The 19511-nt window shown below is 44.0% G+C and overlaps 1 protein-coding gene across 2 annotated transcripts in view; it reads left to right on the top strand.

The window, feature by feature from the left end:
- Window positions 1-19511, top strand: part of HSPA9 (heat shock protein family A (Hsp70) member 9) — a 414391-nt gene that overhangs the window by 345564 nt on the left and 49316 nt on the right. For both annotated transcript variants that reach the window (XM_040344789.1, XM_040344788.1), the window contains one exon: window positions 7489-7581. In XM_040344789.1, coding sequence (XP_040200723.1) covers window positions 7489-7581 — 93 coding nt within the window. The remainder of the gene's footprint in view (window positions 1-7488; window positions 7582-19511) is intronic.

Genomic DNA, 19511 nt, shown 5'->3' with positions numbered 1-19511 from the left:
CAGCCTGCGGTAGCAGCAATTGGCATATCAGTCCCTAAAGGATCAAATGAAGCAGTTCATAAAAGTTGTTCCTGCTCAGCAGGCCAAAGTTTTAGCAGGCCTACCCAAGGCCTTATGTTTTGCGGTGGATACTATTAGATTCTATTCAGCAAGCATCTCGCCTTGCTCTCCTACTAGTTCATATGCGCAGGATTTTGTGGCTGAAGCATTGGTCAGCTGAGGCACCATGCAGGAAGCTTCTGGCTGGCTTTTCCTTTCATGGAGAACGCCTATTTGGAGATGATTTGGACAAATACTTAAAAACATTTCAAGTGGTAAAACTACCCTTTCTTTATCGTACATCACGGGACACAGAGCTGCTTCATTAATTGCTATGTTGGTTATATAGTCTACCTTCAGGTGATGGACACTGGCACTCTAAAACAGGAAGTTCCCTCCCTATATAACCCCCTCCCATACAGGAAGTACCTCAGTTTTTTCGCCAGTGTCTTAGGTGTTGGTCACGTTTGGATAGCTATGCTGTAAGGGTCCTTGGTGGCCTAGGCAGGCTAGAAACCGGATCCGTCCAAAGTGGACGGTACCCGGGCCTCGGTGTGAAGAACGAGGTTTGGCCTATAATGCCTCTCTTCAGAACTTTGTGCCTTCCAAGGACCAAATGTTTTCTGCTGCCACGATGCAATATAGGTCCAGGGGAGTGGTGCCCTGGTCCCTGAAGGTCTATGACAAAACCCATGGTGAGGGGTGAAGGCTAGGCCTCTTGCTTTGGCAATACCCTGCGGCGTGGAAAGGTAGGCTAAGGAAGTATTTACGGAACTTGGTTCGACGGTAAGTCTTACGTTATTGGGGTTTATGGGTTGGCCTGTTATTTTGCTTCTATGCATAAGGCAATGTTTCCACTATGTCTTTTAGACTGGATGGTTTCTGTTTATTCACCCATATATTTGTTTCCCCTAGCCTGGTTCTCATTTATCGGGGGGTGCGCATATGTACTGTTGTAGATTGTATATATGTCCTTGGTGCATGGTACCTGCTGTTTTCTTGTAACCAGCACAGAGGTTTTTTTAGCCACCACTGGACCGCTTCAGCCTCTCCTCGGCCTGAAAGCTGACCCCCCTCTGCTGCCTCCATCATGGCGTAGCGTGCGCTCGTGGGAAGTGAGCATTTCTCAGAAGAAATGAGGACATTTAAAAGCAAAATTGAAGGATGAGGTAAGTCAAGGAGGACTGCACTAAGGTAAAGGAAGCTATTTAGGGAAAAACATGTTTTCCTTTACAACCCCTTTAAGATCGCAGGTGCAATGTTATGCTGAGGTGGTTCGATTGGAATTCAAGTTGCCCTCCTCTGAATTATCTGAATCTCCTGTCTCCTCCCTGGGCTCATTAAAATCTCTGCAGAGTTCTTGATCTTTCCCAGTCCATCCTTTGTTAAAGAAGCTAATTTACGTAGATTGGTTACATCCAGACAAGCGTTTCTCTCCTCCAAATAAGTTTTAAATTCTTTATCCCATGTAGGAGGAATTCACCAAGAAGTGCAGTTTACCTGCAGTAGATTCAGCCATATCTTGCGTGAACAAAAACCTGACTTGTCCAGTGGATGACGTACAGGTGTTTAAGGACCCTTCAGAAAAGAGACTGGAATCCTTATTGACATCTTCCTTCCTGCTGGCAGATGCAGTTACCCAACCCGCTGTAGCTGCAGTGGGTATGTGTCAGGTCCTCAAGGACCAGGTAAAGGAAGGACTTAAGGAGTTGTCTCCAGAGCAGGCCAAGCTATGGGAAAATTTGCCCAAGGCATTCTGTTTTACAATAGATGTTATGAGAGATTTGATCCAGCAAGCGTCTTGCCTTACACTCCAGTTGGTGCATATGCGCAGAGTCCTTTGGTTAAAACATTGGTCTGCAGAAGTACCATACAAAAAAACTTCTAGCGAGTTTTCCTTTGCATGGTGAACGCCTCTTTGGGGAAGACGTGGAGAAATGCATCCAAAAGATTTCCAGCGGGAAGTCTACATTGTTACCAGAGAAGAAGAAAAACAAGCGACCTTGTTTTAAACGTTCTCTGTCCCCGGCTCCTGGTAGATCTACCTCCAGCCAGTGGCGACTGCATTTTCAGCCTGCTACAAAAGCCAAGGAAGACCAGCCCCAGAGAGGCAAGAAACAGTGGGGTTCTAAGGTCAAACAAAACCCCAAAACCTCTTCATGAAGAGGCGTCCCCGCTCGGCCGAGTAGGGGGGGAGGTGTTGCAGCTTCATCAGTTTTCAGCGTTATGGCAGACAGAGATCCAGGACAGATGGGTGGTATCCACTGTATCCCTAGGGTACAAGCTGGAATTTCGAGAGATCCCATCTTCTCAGTTCCAAAACTCACGGCTCTCCAAAGATCCTCTAAAAAGGGCACCCTTTATCAAGGGATTGGATCACTTGCTGTCCCAAGGGGTGATCACAGAAGTACCCTTAAAGGGAGCAAGGTTCAGGTTTTTATGTTTTGTGATCCCACAACCAAACAGACGTCGGACCCATTCTGGATCTGAGATCATAAAATCCGTTTCTAAACATTCGCCATTTGCGAATGGAAACTATTCGTTCAGTAGTTGCCACCTTACTAGTCGGAAAATTCATGGCGTCGATGGACATCCGGAAAGCCTTTTTACATGTGCCTATCCATCCCGCTCACCAAAAGTTCTTAAGGTTTGCGGTGGAACATCGCCACTTCCAATTTGTGGCTCTGCCTTTTCGGGGTGGCCACCGCACCCCGAGTATTTACAAAGGTACTAGCCCCTCTGCTAGCAAATCTCAGAGCACAGGGCATAGTGATAACAGCCTGTCTGGACGATCTACTTGTGATCAATCAGTGACAGGATTAGATCACGCTGTATCCACTACGCTAAGATATATAATTCAAAAGAGTGCAGCGCTACAATAATAACTCGTGACAATAAAAAGGGATGTGAAATAAAAAAGGTGAGAAAAAAAAATTCAACCCCAGAATAGAAATATATATAATTCCTTCATATGGACTTTCAGTGATTATTTGAATGGGACTCTGCACAAAGTTTCTCTATTTTGATTTCACTCATGAATTTCACGGAAATAAATAAATAAAATATTATTTATATATATATATATAATATTTTATTTATTTATTTATTTCCGTGAAATTCATGAGTGAAATCAAAATAGAGAAACTTTGTGCAGAGTCCCATTCAAATAATCACTGAAAGTCCATATGAAGGAATTATATATATTTCTATTCAGGGGTTGAATTTTTTTTCTCACCTTTTTTATTTCACATCCCTTTTTATTGTCACATGAGTTATTATTGTAGCGCTGCACTCTTTTGAATTATATATTGGTTGTAAGTTTCTTTGTGCTTGACTTTAGTGCTAGCTGCTTCATTCATAAATGTATTTTTTATTCAGATTTATTTATTCAGATTTATTCACCAATTAACTTTTTATTTATTCATATTTATATCTGACACATAATCAAGTTTACTTTTCTTAGCGCTGCGTCAGCCTTAGGGCTTTTTTTTATACCCACTACGATAAGATACCTGGAGAAGTTAGGATGGATGATAAACCTACAAAAAGCCTCACTACTAGCCCAAAAAAGGGTATCTGGGCATGATCATTGATACAGCTCAAAGCCGAGTATTTCTACCAGAATCAAAGATCGGATCGCTAAGGGATCTGATCCTCAAGGTCAAAGCAAAGAAGAAACCATTTATTCGCCTTTGCATGAGGCTATTGGGGAAGATGGTAGCCTCCTTCGAGGCTGTTCCTTGCGCCCAGTTTCATTCGAGACTACTTCAAGGCGATTTTAGCTGCCTGAAACAGGAAGATCCAAGCTCTGGATTTACCCAGAGCTTGGATTCACAGGTGCGCCAAGACTTCAGTTGGTGGTTAAAGACCAAGAACTTGTGGAAGGGAAGATCCTTTCTACCAATCACCTGGAAGGTGGTGTCTACAGATGCCAGCCTAACGGGCTGGGGAGCCCTATTGGAAACAGGGAACATGGACCAAAGCCGAGAGAGACTTATCCATTGACCTACTGGAGTTACGGGCAGTATACTTGGCCCTCAAAACCTGGACAAGCAGGTTACAGGGCCATCCGGTTCGGATTCAGTCCGACAATGCTACAGCAGTGGCTTACATCAATCACAGAGGAGGCACCCGCAGCCAGGGCGCCCAGAAGGAGGTGAATTGCATTTTGAGATGGGCAGAAGAACATTTTTATTTGCCTTTCTGAAATTTTCATTCCAGGGGTAGAGAATTGGCAAGCAGACTGTTTGAGTCGCCAGAAGCTATCACCAGGAGAGTGGTCTCTCCACCCCAAAATCTTTCAGGCCATTTGCCAGAGATGGGGGACCCCGGTTGTAGATCTACTAGCTTCCGAGTTCAGCAGGAAGTTGGACAACTTTGTGTCCAGGGCAAGAGATCCTCTGGCCTACAGATCAGATGCACTGGTAGTGCCGTGGAATCAGTTTTCACTGATTTATGCCTTTCCTCTAATCTCCCTACTACAGAGACTGATTTGCAGGATCAAGAGGGAAGGAATTCCGGTAATCTTAGTGGCCCCAGATTGGCCTAGAAGACCTTGGTATGCCAAGATCATAAAGATGGCAGTGGGAACACTGTGGAAGTTTCCGCTTCATTACGATCTGTTGTCACAAGGTCCGGTGTTCCATCCTTCCTTACAAGGGCTAAATTTGACGGTTTGCTGCTGAGACCCACATTCTGAAGAAGAGAGGGCTCTCAGGTCCAGTACTTTCTACGCTTAACGCCAGAAAGCCAGCTTCCAGACGAATTTACTACAAAGTATGGAAAACATATGTTTCATGGTGTGAAACGAACAAATGGAATCCTCAGAGATATGACACAAGTAGGATTCTTGCTTTTTGCCAGCTAGGAGTGGATATGAAATTAGCCCTTAGTACCACTGGCATCTCATTCCCTAGTGCTGGCTTTCATTCAGGGGGTACTGCGGATCAATCTGCCAAGTCTCCCTTGTACCCATGGGATCTGAATCTAGTAGCAACCCTTTAAACCTATTCACCACATTCCGCTGATTCTTTTAAGCAGGAAGTTGGCCTTTTTTATTGCTATCTCTTCAGCTAGAAGAGTATCTGAACTAGCAGCTTTTTCCTGTAAAGAGCCTTAGTTTGTCATAAAGACAAGATTGTACAACGACCCCATCCTGCCTTTTTACCTAAGGTGGTGTCGGCTTTTCACGTAAATCAGGACATTGTCCTGCCTTCTTTTTTTCCGAATCCGCAGACAGCAGAGGACAAATTATTACACGCTCTAGATCTAGTAAGAGCTGTAAAGGTGTATCTGCAGGCAACCGCTCAGATACGCAAAACAGATGTCTTGTTTATTTTGCCAGATGGTCCTAAGAAGGGACAAGCGGCATCAAAATCCACCATCTCCAGGTGGATTCGACAAACTCTTACTCAAGCCTATGGTTTAAGGAACAGAACTCCTTTTCTGTTAGGGCGCACTCTACCAGGGCGATAAGCACTTCTTAGGCAGTGCACCACCAGGCTTCGGTGACTCAGATCTGTAAGGCTGCAACTTGTTCTTCAGTCCACACATTTTCCAAATTTTATCAATGTGAGGGGAAGTGAGGATGCCGCCTTTGGGCGAAGGGTGCTGCAGGCGGCAGTGTAGAGCTTCTTGTCCATGGCAGTCTGCTTGATCTGTGTCTCCCCCCCCCTCATATAGGGCATTGCTTTGGGACATCCCATTATGTAATAAATATGGCTCTGTGTCCCTTGGTGTACGATAAAGAAAACAGGATTTTTGTAACGGCTTACCTGTAAAATCCTTTTCTTGGAGTACACCACGGGAAACAGAGTTTTCCCCCCTTCTTAAAGGGAACCTTATTGCTTTGCTACAAAACTGTGGTACTTCCCTGATGGGAGGGGCTATATGGAGGGGAACTGTCTCTGATCGATTGGTTGTGCCAGTGTCCAATCACCTCTGGTGACCATACAACCCATTATGTAATGAATACTGCTGTGTGTACTCCAAGAAAAGGATTTTACAGGTAAGCTGTTATAAAAATCCTGTTTTTGCCGTTTAAAAACACTATACTGTTAAAGCGATTACAGATGTAATCACAACTGTCAAGTACAGAGCTGCCCAAGGGTGGTTTCTGCAAAGCTGTTTATAATATACACAGCAGGAATAAGCATCCAAGTGCAGACTTCGCAGAGCAATTGTACACATTTGTATGCATACTTTATGTGCATACTTTTATGCAGTTGGCATAGGTGGGAAACACCTTGGTTCATTATAACAATTTACATTTTTAACTGGGAATCGAACTGGGCTAATAAAATGGTCTTTAGATGGTACAGGTAGATATAGTAAAATATAGATATGTAAAAATACTATGGGTATATTCATAAAAGTAGAACATTTACAGAACAAGAAATGATGTACAAAACTTTGTGAACATGATACTATAATATCGGCATATTATTCACAGTACATACATAGGAAAATTTTTATAAAAGTTGATACTAGTGCATGTATGTTAATCGAACAGAAATCATACAGCACCAGAAATTATATAAAAACTTTTAGATCCTTAGAACTGCATTGAATATGCGGAGTGATGGGGGTTGCTTTTACTCGCTTTTACTCATGTTTTGCGTTGAAGAAACGCTTCATCAGGAGCATAACGGTCTAATAGTACATAGAATATGACACGAACAAGAAAACATCAAAAAACATATCAATTAGTTTACATATTCAATGCAGTTCTAAGGATCTAAAAGTTTTTATATAATTTCTGGTGCTTTATGATTTGTGTTCGATTAACATACATGCACTAGTATCAACTTTTATGAAATTTCTCCTATGTATGTACTGTGAATAATATGCCGATATTATAGTATGTTCACTAAGTTTTTTATATCATTTCTTGTTCTGTAAATTTTCTACTTTTATAAATAAATATACCCATAGTATTTTTACTATATCTACCTATACCGTCTAAAGTTGATTTCATTAGCCCAGTTCTATTCCCAGTTACATATTATCGGGACGTTGGTACACTGTTACATTGGCATTCACATCGTTGGTCGCCCTGTGTTTTATGCACTTTTTTAGCAGGATTTATTTATATAACAATTTTAAATTTGGCATGTTACCGTAGATTTGAAAATACATTGTCCCTGCCTGTTCAGACTTGTTTTGGTTCAACAATGATACAATTTTTTTTTTTCCCAATTAAAATTTTTATGCACAAAATTAAATGTATATTAGTGTAGAGCCACTTTGGTGTGATGCTTTTGAAGTACAGTATATTGCATAGTGCGCCCCCATTTGAATTGTAATTAGCTGTGTATCAAACACCCTATATTTTTACATTTTTTGCTTTATTTTCTGGTTTTCCCATTTTAATCTTAAAACGCTGTTCTTGTGTCAAAGGTGCCAAGTTTGCTGAAATTGCTTAAATTTGTACAAAATGCTGTCTTCTAGGAGCTTGTTGAAGCTGTAAATAATGCAGAAGGAATTATTCATGACACAGAATCAAAGATGGAAGAATTTAAAAGCCAGTTACCTGAAGATGAGGTTGGTTTCATATTTTTTATTTTTTTTTATCTTTTTATGGGTGTTAAAAACACATACGTGTACAACATAAAACACAAGAAAAGGCATAACTGTGACCCACGCACGGGTTTCATATGTTTACATCATTAGGTAGTCAAACTCAAAGCGCTAGTCACCAGTAAGTAAAGATGGTGTGGGTCTTACGATTAGTGTCATAGAAGACAGCGAGTTGCTGACTTCATGCTACCAAATAGACATTAACAGTACTCCTCACATATGGAGGGATAGTCATGGAAAATATATGGCTAATTAGGAGTTCAATCAAGAAGGGCTATTACTTGTTCAGACTCTGCCGTGTCTAATCAAGCCATGGACGGCTCTGCTAACCATTTAGACCATACTTTCTGGTATTTTTTAGGACGGCATCGGTTGGTGTATGTATCCTTGTATAGGGTAGACTCTTATTCACCAGCTGTTTCCAGAAAGTGATTGTGGGCGGTGCCAGTGTCTTCCAATGCAGTGTTGTGCTTTTTCTGGCATAAAACAGCAGTAGGCTCACCATAGTGCGCCCTGTAATGGTAGAGATCAAATGTGCAACAAGACCTAACAGGCAGACAGACATGGAGGTCTGCAAAGGGATATCGCTGATTAAGCGGTCACATGCCATCACATCCTCCCAGAACCCAGTGATAGCTGGGCAGGTCCAGAAGATATGGGTAAAGTCTCCCGGAGAGAAGTTTGAGCCCATTTTATGAAGCCTGTAAGGGGTATAGTAAGCTTGGTGGATCAGCTTAAACTGTATCAGGCAGTCTCTGACAGAGATCAAAGACCTAAATGGGAAGTCCCAGATATCATCCTGGTCAAGTACCAGGACGTCCTGGAGCCACAGTGCCCTGAGACCCTCCAAATCTGATAGTGAAACTCTGAGGTGGGAGTATATCCAGGAAGTTTTTTGTTTTTTTTTGTGCAATCAAGTCTCAGGATGTCCTCAAGTGAGGCTTGTATGAGCTGGGGGTTAGAGTGGGAGAATTGGCAACTGAAGGCATGGGAGAGTTGTAAATGGCGAAAGAAATATGATTCCGGAATATTAAATTTAGAGTGTAAGAGAGGTAGTGTTGTCATGAACAAGGAGTTATAATGAACTATTTGGGAAAGTGTTTTAACATTAAAGCGGTAGTTCCCCCTCCAAAAAAATTTTACCCATAGATTGATGCTCATTTTGTCTAGGGGAATCGGCTAGCTGTTTTAAAATCGACGCTGTACTTACCGTTGTAGAGAGCGATCTTCTCCGCCGCTTCCGGGTATGGGTCTTCGGGAGTAGGCGTTCCTTCTTGATTGACAGGCTTCCGACGGTCGCATCCATCGCGTCACGAGTAGCCGAAAGAAGCCGAACGCCGGCGCGGCTCTATACGGCGCCTGCGCACCAACGTTCGGCTACTTTCGGAAAATCGTGACGCGATGGATGAGACCGTCGGAAGCCTGTCGGAAGACTGTCAATCAAGAAGGAACTCCCATACCCGAAGACCATACCCGGAAGCGGCGGAGAAGATCGCTCTCTACAACGGTAAGTACAGCATCGATTTTAAAACAACTAGCCGATTCCCCTAGACAAAATGAGCATGAATCTAAGGGTAAAACATTTTGGGAGGGGGAACTACCGCTTTAAATTTAGTCCAAGCGTAGGGCTCTGGAATAGTGTTTATTTGAGCTAAATTGGGATTGCACCATAGCAAGGTGTCTGGAGAGTGAGCCCCCGCGGGATAACGTTCAAGTCTGAGTACAGCTCCCCATGCCCGCAAGGTAGTGGTCATACACAGGGTTAGGGCATATGGAGGATGGGGGCCATGAAAAAGTCAAAATTTTAGAGCCTCTAGGGACTGCCGCTTCCAGTAGCACCACATAATTGGTAACATCTGGGTTCAGCCACCAGAGGTTGGTTTCATATTTTACTGTCTATGCAAAACTGACAAACTGCAAAAAATTTGTCATAGCAGGGGTCCCCAGCACCAGGGATCGACCACTCGAAATGTACCCCTCCACGGTTGCAGCTTGTCAAATGGGGAGGTTGTGTGTGTTAGGGGCATCATGTCACCTCGTGAGGTGGTGGTGCAGCCTGGGTCTCATCAGTGCCATTAGATCCTGTCCCCAGCCCTGCTCTCCTCTTTTCCCTTCTTTGAGACCACAGAGAGGGAAGGGAGTAGTGATGCTAGGAGAAAGGGAATGGGCTCTGGTGGTCGGAGGGTGGCAAAGCAGGTTGCTCTGCCTGCTGGCAACCCCAGCCACGTGGCCTGGTGCCCGGCAGGCCACAGACTGGCGCACCAATCTGGTTACCCCCAAAAAAGCAAACTTTACCACTTGCTGCCCGCCATATAGCAAAATGACGTTGGCAAAGTGGTTTCAATATCCTGACTGGACGTCATATGACGTCTTCAGGATATTGAGCCGATGCAGCGCATCGCAGCGATCGTTGTTGCAGGGTGTCAGTCTTGACACCCCGCAACACCGATCTAGGTAAAGAGTCTCCGATGATCAGCCGTGTCCAATCACATCTGATCACGATGTAAACAGGAAAAGCAGGTAATCGGCTTTTCCTCACTCGCGTCTGTCAGACGCCAGTAGAGGAGAGCCGATCGGCTGCTCCTCTGACAGGGGGGGTTTGTGCTGATAGATTATCAGCGCAGCCCCCCCCCCCCCGAGGATGCCCACACTGGACCACCAGGCATGCCACCAGGGATGCCCACCACAGGTATGCCACCCTAGACCACCAGGGATGCAAATCAGAACTAAATAATGGATGTCAATCAGTGGCCATAATGGGCATCACTGATTGGCAGGCATTATTGTTTGGCACTGATAGACTAATGTTTTACTAATGGATGTCAATCAGTGCCCATCCGTGCCACCTATCAGTGCCCATCCGTGCCACCTATCAGTGCCGCCTGTCAGTGCCCATCCGTGCCGCCTGTCAGTGCCCATCCGTGCCGCCTGTCAGTGCCCATTCGTGCCGCCTGTCAGTGCCCATCCGTGCCGCCTGTCAGTGCCCATCCGTGCCGCCTGTCAGTGCCCATCCGTGCCGCCTGTCAGTGCCCATCCGTGCCGCCTGTCAGTGCCCATCCGTGCCGCCTGTCAGTGCCCATCCGTGCCGCCTGTCAGTGCCCATCCGTGCCGCCTGTCAGTGCCCATCCGTGCCGCCTGTCAGTGCCCATCCGTGCCGCCTGTCAGTGCCCATCCGTGCCGCCTGTCAGTGCCCATCCGTGCCCCCTTATCAGTGCCGCATATTGGTGCCACCTATCAGTGCCGCATATTGGTGCCACCTATCAGTGCCGCATATTGGTGCCACCTATCAGTGCCGCATATTGGTGCCACCTATCAGTGCCGCATATTAGTGCCCATCAATGCCACCTCATCGTGCCCGTCAGTGCAGTACCACCAGTGCCCATCCGTGAAGTAGAAAACATACTTCTTTACAATGTTTTGTAACAAACAAAAAAACATATATTTTTTTTAAATTTCGGTCATTTTTTATTTTTTTGAAGCAGAAAATAAAAATCCCAGAGGTGATCAAATACCACCAAAAGAAAGCTCTATTTGTGGAACAAAATGATAAAAATTTAGTTTGGGTACAGTGTAGCATGACCACGCAATTGTCATTCAAAGTGCAACAGTGCTGAATATTGGTCTGGGCAGGAAGGTGTATAAGTGCCCAGTATGGAAGTGGTTAAAAAAATATATATAATATTGACAGTCACAAAAGAACCACAGTGGCCTAAGATGTGTATAATCCAGGACATTTAGACAAATAAAAGTGAATAAAATAACTGGACCCCGATGGTTTGCACATCCCTAAAGTATATCAGAGTTGAGCTCTATTGTTTTGAAATCCATGGTTTCTAATTATTAGTCTTTAATGCAGGGCTCGACAAATCCCGGTCGCCATGGCGACTAGAAATAGTGCCCTGGTGAGTGGGGTCTTGGCTGGGAAGGTGGACATGGCCCTCGTAGGCCTTCCAGACACAGTACTGCCCGTCACTGTCATTATTTTGGAATGCGATTAGCGGCGTCAGCGGGGATGGAGCGGTAGGAGAGCAGCAGCGTGACAGCCACTGATGTTTGTTTTTGATTTTCTTTTTTTTTCATAGGACCGGCACTCCGCAGCCTCACCTAAAACATCCTGCTCGCCGCTATCCTGGGAAAAGGCCGTGAGTGGCATCCAGCCGGATGCCGCTCACGGTCTTTTCCCGGGATCGCAGGAGCTGCGGGCAGGATGTTTTAGGCGAGGCTTCGGCCTAGTCCGTGGAGCGCCGGTCCTAAGTTTTTAGGCAAGGCCGCGGCTTCGGCCTAGTCTGTGGCCTTTTCCCAGGATTGCTGCGTACTAGGTCGAAGCCGCGGCCTCGCCTTAAAATGTAGGACCGGCGCGGTGTCCATCAGGAAAAAAAAAAAACGAATTGTGAATAGAGTTGTTTTTTTTTTTTTTTTTATTTATTTTTAACCACTTAAGCCCCGGACCAATACGCTGTCTAAAGACCCAAGGTGTTTTTACAATTTGTCACTGCGCTGCTTTAACTGGTAATTGCGCGGTCATGCAATGTTGTACCGAAACAAAATTTGCGTCCTTTTCTTCCCACAAATAGAGCTTTCTTTTGATGGTATTTGATTGCCTATGCAATTTTTATTTTTTGCGATATAAACGGAAAAAGACCGAAAATTTAAAAAAAAAATGATTTTTCTTATAACAAAAAGTAAAAAATATCGAATAAACTAAATTTTAGTCAAACATTTAGGCCAAAATGTATTCAGCCACATGTCTTTTGTAAAAAAAAATCGCAATAAGCGTATATTTATTGGTTTTCGCAAAAATTATAGCGTCTACAAACTAGGGTACATTTTCTGGAATTTACACAACTTTTATTTTATGACTGCCTATCTCATTTCTTGAGGTGCTAAAATGGCAAGGAAGTACAAAACCCCCCCCAAATGACCCCATTTTGGAAAGTAGACACCCCAAGGAAACTGCTGAGAGGCATGTTGAGTCCATTGAATATTTTTTTTTTTTTGTCCCAAGTGATTGAATAATGACAAAAAAAAAAAAAATTACAAAAAGTTGTCACTAAATGATATATTGCTCACACATGCCATGGTTATATGTGGAATTGCACCCCAAAATACATTCTGCTGCTTCTCCTGAGTACGGGGATACCACATGTGTGGGACTTTTTGGGAGCCTAGCCGCGTACGGGGCCCCAAAAACCCATCACCGCCTTCAGCATTTCTAAGGGCGCAAATTTTTGATTTCACTCCTCACTACCTATCAAGGTTTCGAAGGCCATAAAATGCCAAAATAGCACAAAACCCCCCCCAAATGACCCTATTTTGGAAAGTAGACACCCCAAGCTATTTGCTGAGAGGGATGTCGAGTCCATGGAATATTTTATATTTTGACACAAGTTGCGGGAATATGACAAACTGATTTTTTTTTGCACAAAGTTGTCACTAAATGATATATTGGTCACACATGCCATAGTTATATGTGGAATTGCACCCCAAAATACATTCTGCTGCTTCTCCTGAGTATGGGGATACCACATGTGTGGGACTTTTTGTGAGCCTAGCCGCGTACGGGGCCCCGAAAACAAAGCACCGCCTTAAAGATTTCTAAGGGCATACATTTTTGATATTACTCCTCACTACCTATCACTACCTATCAGTTTTGAAGGCCATAAAATGCCAAGATGGCACACAACCCCCCCAAATGACCCAATTTTGGAAAGAAGACACCCCAAGCTATTTGCTGAGAGGCATGTTGAGTCCATGGAATATTTAATTTTTTTGCCCCAAGTCACTGAATAATGACCAAAAAAAAATAAATTACAAAACGTTGTCACTAAATGATATATTTCTCACACATGCCATAGGCATATGTCGGATTACACACTAAAATACATTCTGCTGCTTCTCCTGAGTACAGGGATACCACATGTGTGGGACTTTTTGGGAGCCTAGCCGCGTACGGGGCCCCGAAAACCAAGCACTGCCTTCAAGATTTGTGTGAGTGAAATCAAAAATGTATGTCCTTAGAAATCGTGAAGGTGGTGATTGGTTTTCGGGGTCTCATACGCGGCTATTCTCCCAAAAAGTCCCACACATGTGGTATCCCCGTACTCAGAAGAAGCAGCAGAATGTATTTTGGGGTACAATTCCACATATAACCGTGGCATGTGTGAGAAATATATCATTTAGTGACAATGTTTTGTACATTTTTTTTTTTTGGTCATTATTCAATCACTTGGGGCAAAAAAATTAAATATTCCATGGACTCAACATGCCTCTCAGCAAATAGCTTGGGGTGTCTACTTTCCAAAATGGGGTCATTTGGGGGGGGTTTTGTGCTATTTTGGCATTTTATGGCCTTCGAAACTGTGATAGGTAGTGAGGAGTGAAATCAAAAATTTGCGCCCTTAGAATTGCTGAAGGCGGTGCTTGGTTTTCGGGGTCCCGTACGCGGCTAGGCTCCCAAAAAGTCCCAAACATGTGGTATCCCTGTACTCAGGAGAAGCAGCAGAATGTATTTTAGGGTGCAACTCCACATATAACCATGGCATGTGTGAGCAATATATCATTTAGTGACATTTTTATTTTTGTCATTATTGAATCACTTGGGATAAAAAAAAAAAAAAAAATCAATGGACTCAACATGCCTCTCAGCAGTTTCCTTGGGGTGTCTTCTTTCCAAAATTGGGTCATTTGGGTTTTTTTTGTGCTATTTTGGCATTTTATGGCCTTCGAAACTGTGATAGGTAGTGAGGAGTGAAAGCAAAAATTTACACCCTTAGAAAGCCTGAAGGCGGTGATTGGTTTTTGGGGTCCCGTACGCGGCTAGGCTCCCAAAAAGTCTCACACATGTGGTATCCCCGTACTCAGGAGAAGCAGCAGAATGTATTTTGGGGTGTAATTCCACATATGCCCATGGCATGTTTGAGCAATATATCATTTAGTGACAACTTTGCGCAAAAAAAAAAATATATATATATTTATTTTTCCCGCAACTTGGGTCAAAATCTAAAATATTCCATGGACTTGAGATGCCTCTCAGCAAATAGCTTGGGGTGTCTACTTTCCAAAATGGGGTCATTTGGGGGGGGTTTTGAATTGTCCTGGCATTTTATGCACAACATTTAGAAGCTTATGTCGCACATCACCCACTCTTCTAACCACTTGAAGAAAAAGCCCTTTCTGACACTGTTTGTTTACATAAAAACATATTATTTTTTTGCAAGAAAGTTAAGTTGAACCCCCAAACATTATATATTTTTTTTAAAGCAAAGGCCCTACAGATTAAAATAGTGGGTGTTGCATTTTTTTTTTCCACACAGTATTTGCGCATCGTTTTTTCAAACGATTTTTTTGGGGTAAAAATACACTTTTTTTTTTTTTTTAAAGCACTAAAACACACTATATTGCCCAAATTATTGATGAAATAAAAATGATGATCTTAGGCCGAGTACATGGATACCAAACACGACATACTTTAAAATTGCGCACAAACGCGCAGTGGCGACAAACTGCATACATTTTTAAAAGCCTTTACAGTTTACCACATTAGATTTACAGAGTAGGTCTACTGCTAAAATTACTGCCCTCGATCTGCCCTTCGCGGTGATGCCTCACATGCATGGTGCAATTGCTGTTTACATATGACTCCAGACCGACGCTTGCGTTGGCCTTTGCGCAAGAGCAGGGGGGGACAGGGATGCTTTTTTTTTTTTTTTTTTTTTTTTTTTTTTTATATATATATATAACATTTATTTCGCTTTTTTTTATTTTATTTGTTAACTGTTCCTTCCATTTTTTATATTTTTTACCATTTTTATTGTTATCTCAGGGAATGTAAATATCCCTTATGATAGCAATAGTTAGTGACAGGTACTCTTATTAGACCCTAGATCTTTCCTCTGCCCTCCAAAGCATCTGACCACACCAAGATCGGTGTGATAAAATGCTTTCCCATATTCCCAATGGCGCTGTTTATATCTGGGGGGGGACATTCCCTCCCACTGAATGTAAAAGCAGTCTAGAGGCTAATTAGCTGCTAGGACTGCTTTTACATGAAAGCCGACCGCTGGCTGAAAAGAATGATACCAAGATGATGCCTAAACCCGCAGGCATCATTCTGGTATAACCATTCAAAATCCAGCAACATACCAGTACGTTGATGGTTCTTGTTGGACATGTATTGTAACCTTTTTTTTGTCATGCAGCCTGTTGGCTGAACGAAAAAAAGATTGATCGGTGGGTATGCCCACCATTAGAATACCTCCCTTCATCCACCCACTTCTAATGATGGGCATACATGCACCAATTATATATGCCGAAGCATGGGGGCATCCTCCCGCAAAAAAGTTATGCCGTGTGTACGGACTTTTCTATGCCGCGTACACACGGTCGGACTTTTCTATGCCGTGTACACATGGTCAGATTTTTCCACGGGAAAGCCTCCGTAGGAATGTCAACCATATGTACGCGGCATTAGGAGCAAAATCGCTCCTCCGCCCCTAATGCCCCCATGCTTCGGCATATATGCTCTTTTTTGAACTGTGGTGGTGAAATCAGCTCCTACAGCATTGGAGTCGCGGCTTTATATATCGTGGGAGCAAACGCTGTTGCTGTCACGCTAAATAAATTCGCGCTGCAACTGAATGGCGTACCTGCTAAGCAAATGATGGTTAACATTAAAACAAAGTAACATTACAGTATAACAGTAAGATCATTACCATACCTGCAAAGCAAATGCCAATAAAAAAAACAGTAAAAAATGAAACATTTTTTAACGCAACCTGTGCCTAATAAATATATATATATATATATATATATATATATATATATATATATATATATATATATATATATATACACATACACAGGGCTCAAAATTTCAAGCCCTGAGCTACTAGCCAGGCCTCAAGAGTTACTCGCCACCAGTTGCCCCACCTAATTCATACACTGCTCCACGCCTAATTGCGCCCCTAAACACACCCTCGTAGATTATCTCATGGAATGACACTGTTAAATGTTTTATGCAGAATCAAGTTACACAATTAAATATTACCAAAAACAACTTTAACAAAATAGGACAGGGCACTGGGGGCAAACCAGAGGGACAGGGCACTGGGGGCAGACCAGAGGGACAGGGCACTGGGGGCAGACCAGAGGGACAGGGCACTGGGGGCAGACCAGAGGGACAGGGCACTGGGGGCAGACCAGAGGGACAGGGCACTGGGGGCAGACCAGAGGGACAGGGCACTGGGGGCAGACCAGAGGGACAGGGCACTAGAACTGGATCTCTTCCCCATTCTCTTGCTGTCTCCTTTGCAACTCCCATCCATCCATCCTCTCTCTCCCTCTCCTATTCATCTCAATATCAGAAGCCTGTGTGTGCGGCTCCACGCTTGCATGTCCCCACTTCCCCTTTTATTCAGGCTGGCAGTGAGGAGAGGAGCTGCAGCACAGTGGGAGGGAGTACAATCCAGCGCCGAGATCCACACAACTGCACAGCCGTTGACACCATAGCACAGCGCACACTGACACACCGCACAGCACACATTGAGACCAGTCTGCTCACAGTGCTCAGGCTGAACTGCTGGACACCTACATAGAGCACAAGGAGAAGAAAACTGCACAAACTGGAAGGCTGCCACTCTCATGTCAGGGCAACTTTCAGTGAGCGCTGCACTGCCTACCTGGGACACCCGGAGTGGTAATTTTCGCAATCCTCCACCTGACTCATTAATTCCTGCTCCCTGCTCTCTGCTCTCCAGCTACATTGGTCGGGGGGAGGGGGGCAGGTTCAGAGAGGTCATACTGTTAGGTCCCATGGCTTAGTGAGAATTGTAAGGAGAGCACCTGTGTACTGCCCTGCCTGTGCGCGGCTCACCAGACTACTTTTCCCGAGCATGCACCTTTCCTCTTCGGCCGTCAATCGCATCGGGGCTCTAAGGGTCTAGGCACAGATTGAAGGGACATTGGTCATGCAGTCCTGTCATCACTCGCCCCCAGCTTAAATCCACTCGCCAAATGCTAGCAGGCGAGTGGAAATTTTGAGGGCTGTGTGTATATATATATATATATATATATATATATATATATATATATATATATATATATATATATATATATACCGAAGCATGGGGGCATCCTCCCGCAAAAAAGTTATGCCGCGTACACACGGTCGGACTTTTCTATGCCGCGTACACACGGTCAGACTTTTCAATGCCGTGTACACATGGTCAGACTTTTCCACGGGTAAGCCTCCGTAGGAATGTCAACCGTATGTACGCGGCATTAGGAGCAAAATCGCTCTTCCGCCCCTAATGCCCCCATGCTTCGGCATATATGCTCTTTTTTTTAACTGTGGTGGTGAAATCACCTCCTACAGCACTGAGTCGCGGCTTTATATATCGTGGGAGCAAACACTGTTGCTGTCAAGATAAAGAAGTCCGCGCAACAGCTGAATGGCGTACCTGAAAACAGTAAAGTAAATTACATACCTGAAAAGCTAGCATGAAAAAACATAACAATAAAACTTTGCAGAATAGAATACAGTAAAGAGAAGAACAATAGAGAGGGAGAGAACAATAAAACGACAACTATTTTTTTTTTTTTTTTTTTTTCCTTTTTTGTTTTTTTGTTTTTAACACTTTTTTTTTGTAACTGTTCAACTTTTCGGTTCCAGGTTTGGGTCTCTCAAAATGCGATGGCATCTTGGGAGACCCTGTGTAAGTGAGCCTAGCCTGTGAAATGTTTTACCCTACGCTAATACTTCACTAGTGTGTGGAAGCGTTCAAAACATTCACCAATACAAAGACCAGGATCGGCAGGACATTTGGGACAAAAATAACGGGTGTCACGCCTAAATCTGCGCTTGGTACAGACACGACATCTTCTTTGGGGGGCTTTTTGGGTAGGGGTACTCTCGAGGGCATACACAAAATGCCTCTCATGCAGTCGGCTTACTGCATTTGGTAGGGGTTGGTGAGGTACAGTACCGCCTGGATACAGGAGTTCTGTGATGATATCCCTCTGGAATTGAAGGAAGGATCCATCCTGTCCTGAAGCTCTGTATAAGACATGAGCATTCAGTAGAGCCAATTGGAATAAATGTAGAGACACTTTTTTGTACCAGCGTCTCGTCTTGCGGGCAATATGATACGGTGCCATCAGCTGGTCGTTGAGGTCCACCCCTCCCATATTTTGGTTATATTCGTGGACACAGAGGAGTTTCTCCACAACACCAGTCGCCGTACGAATTTGTACTGTCGTGTCTGCGTGAAGGGTTATAAGAACGAAAACATTCCTATTGTCCCGCCACTTCACAGCGAGCACATTTTTACATCTGAAGCAGGCTCTCGCCCCCAGCCTTAGATGAGAATCTACAAGCCTCTGGGGAAAGCCCCGGCGATTAGGTCGCACGGTGCCACATGCTCCAATCTGATGATCAAACAAGTGACTAAAAAGTGGCACGCTGCTGTAAAAATTGTCCACATACAAGTGGTACCCCTTTCCGAATAAGGGTGACACCAAGTCCCAAACGATCTTGCCAGCACTCCCCATGTAATCTGGGCATCCTTCTGGCTCTACCTGACTATCTTTTCCCTCGTAAACCCTAAAGCTCCATGTGTAGAGCTTATAGAGCTTGCCCCCTGTATCTGGCACGCTTGTTGGGAATGTACTGCTTGAAAGACAAGCGGCCAGCAAATTTAATGAGGGACTCATCAACGCATACAACCTGCTGGGGATTAAACAAGGCTGCAAAATGTTCGTTGAAATGGTTTACGAGGGGCCGAATTTTGTAGAGCCGGTCAAATTCAGGGTCTCCACGTGGACGACAAAGTGCATTGTCACTGAAATGCAGGAACCGCAGGATCGCCTCGTATCGTTTCCTGGCCATATGAGCAGAG

The sequence above is a fragment of the Rana temporaria genome, chromosome 3 (assembly GCF_905171775.1).
Source record: "Rana temporaria chromosome 3, aRanTem1.1, whole genome shotgun sequence".
Classification (NCBI taxonomy): Eukaryota; Metazoa; Chordata; class Amphibia; order Anura; family Ranidae; genus Rana; species Rana temporaria.
This window is presented reverse-complemented; position numbering and strand designations above follow the sequence as displayed.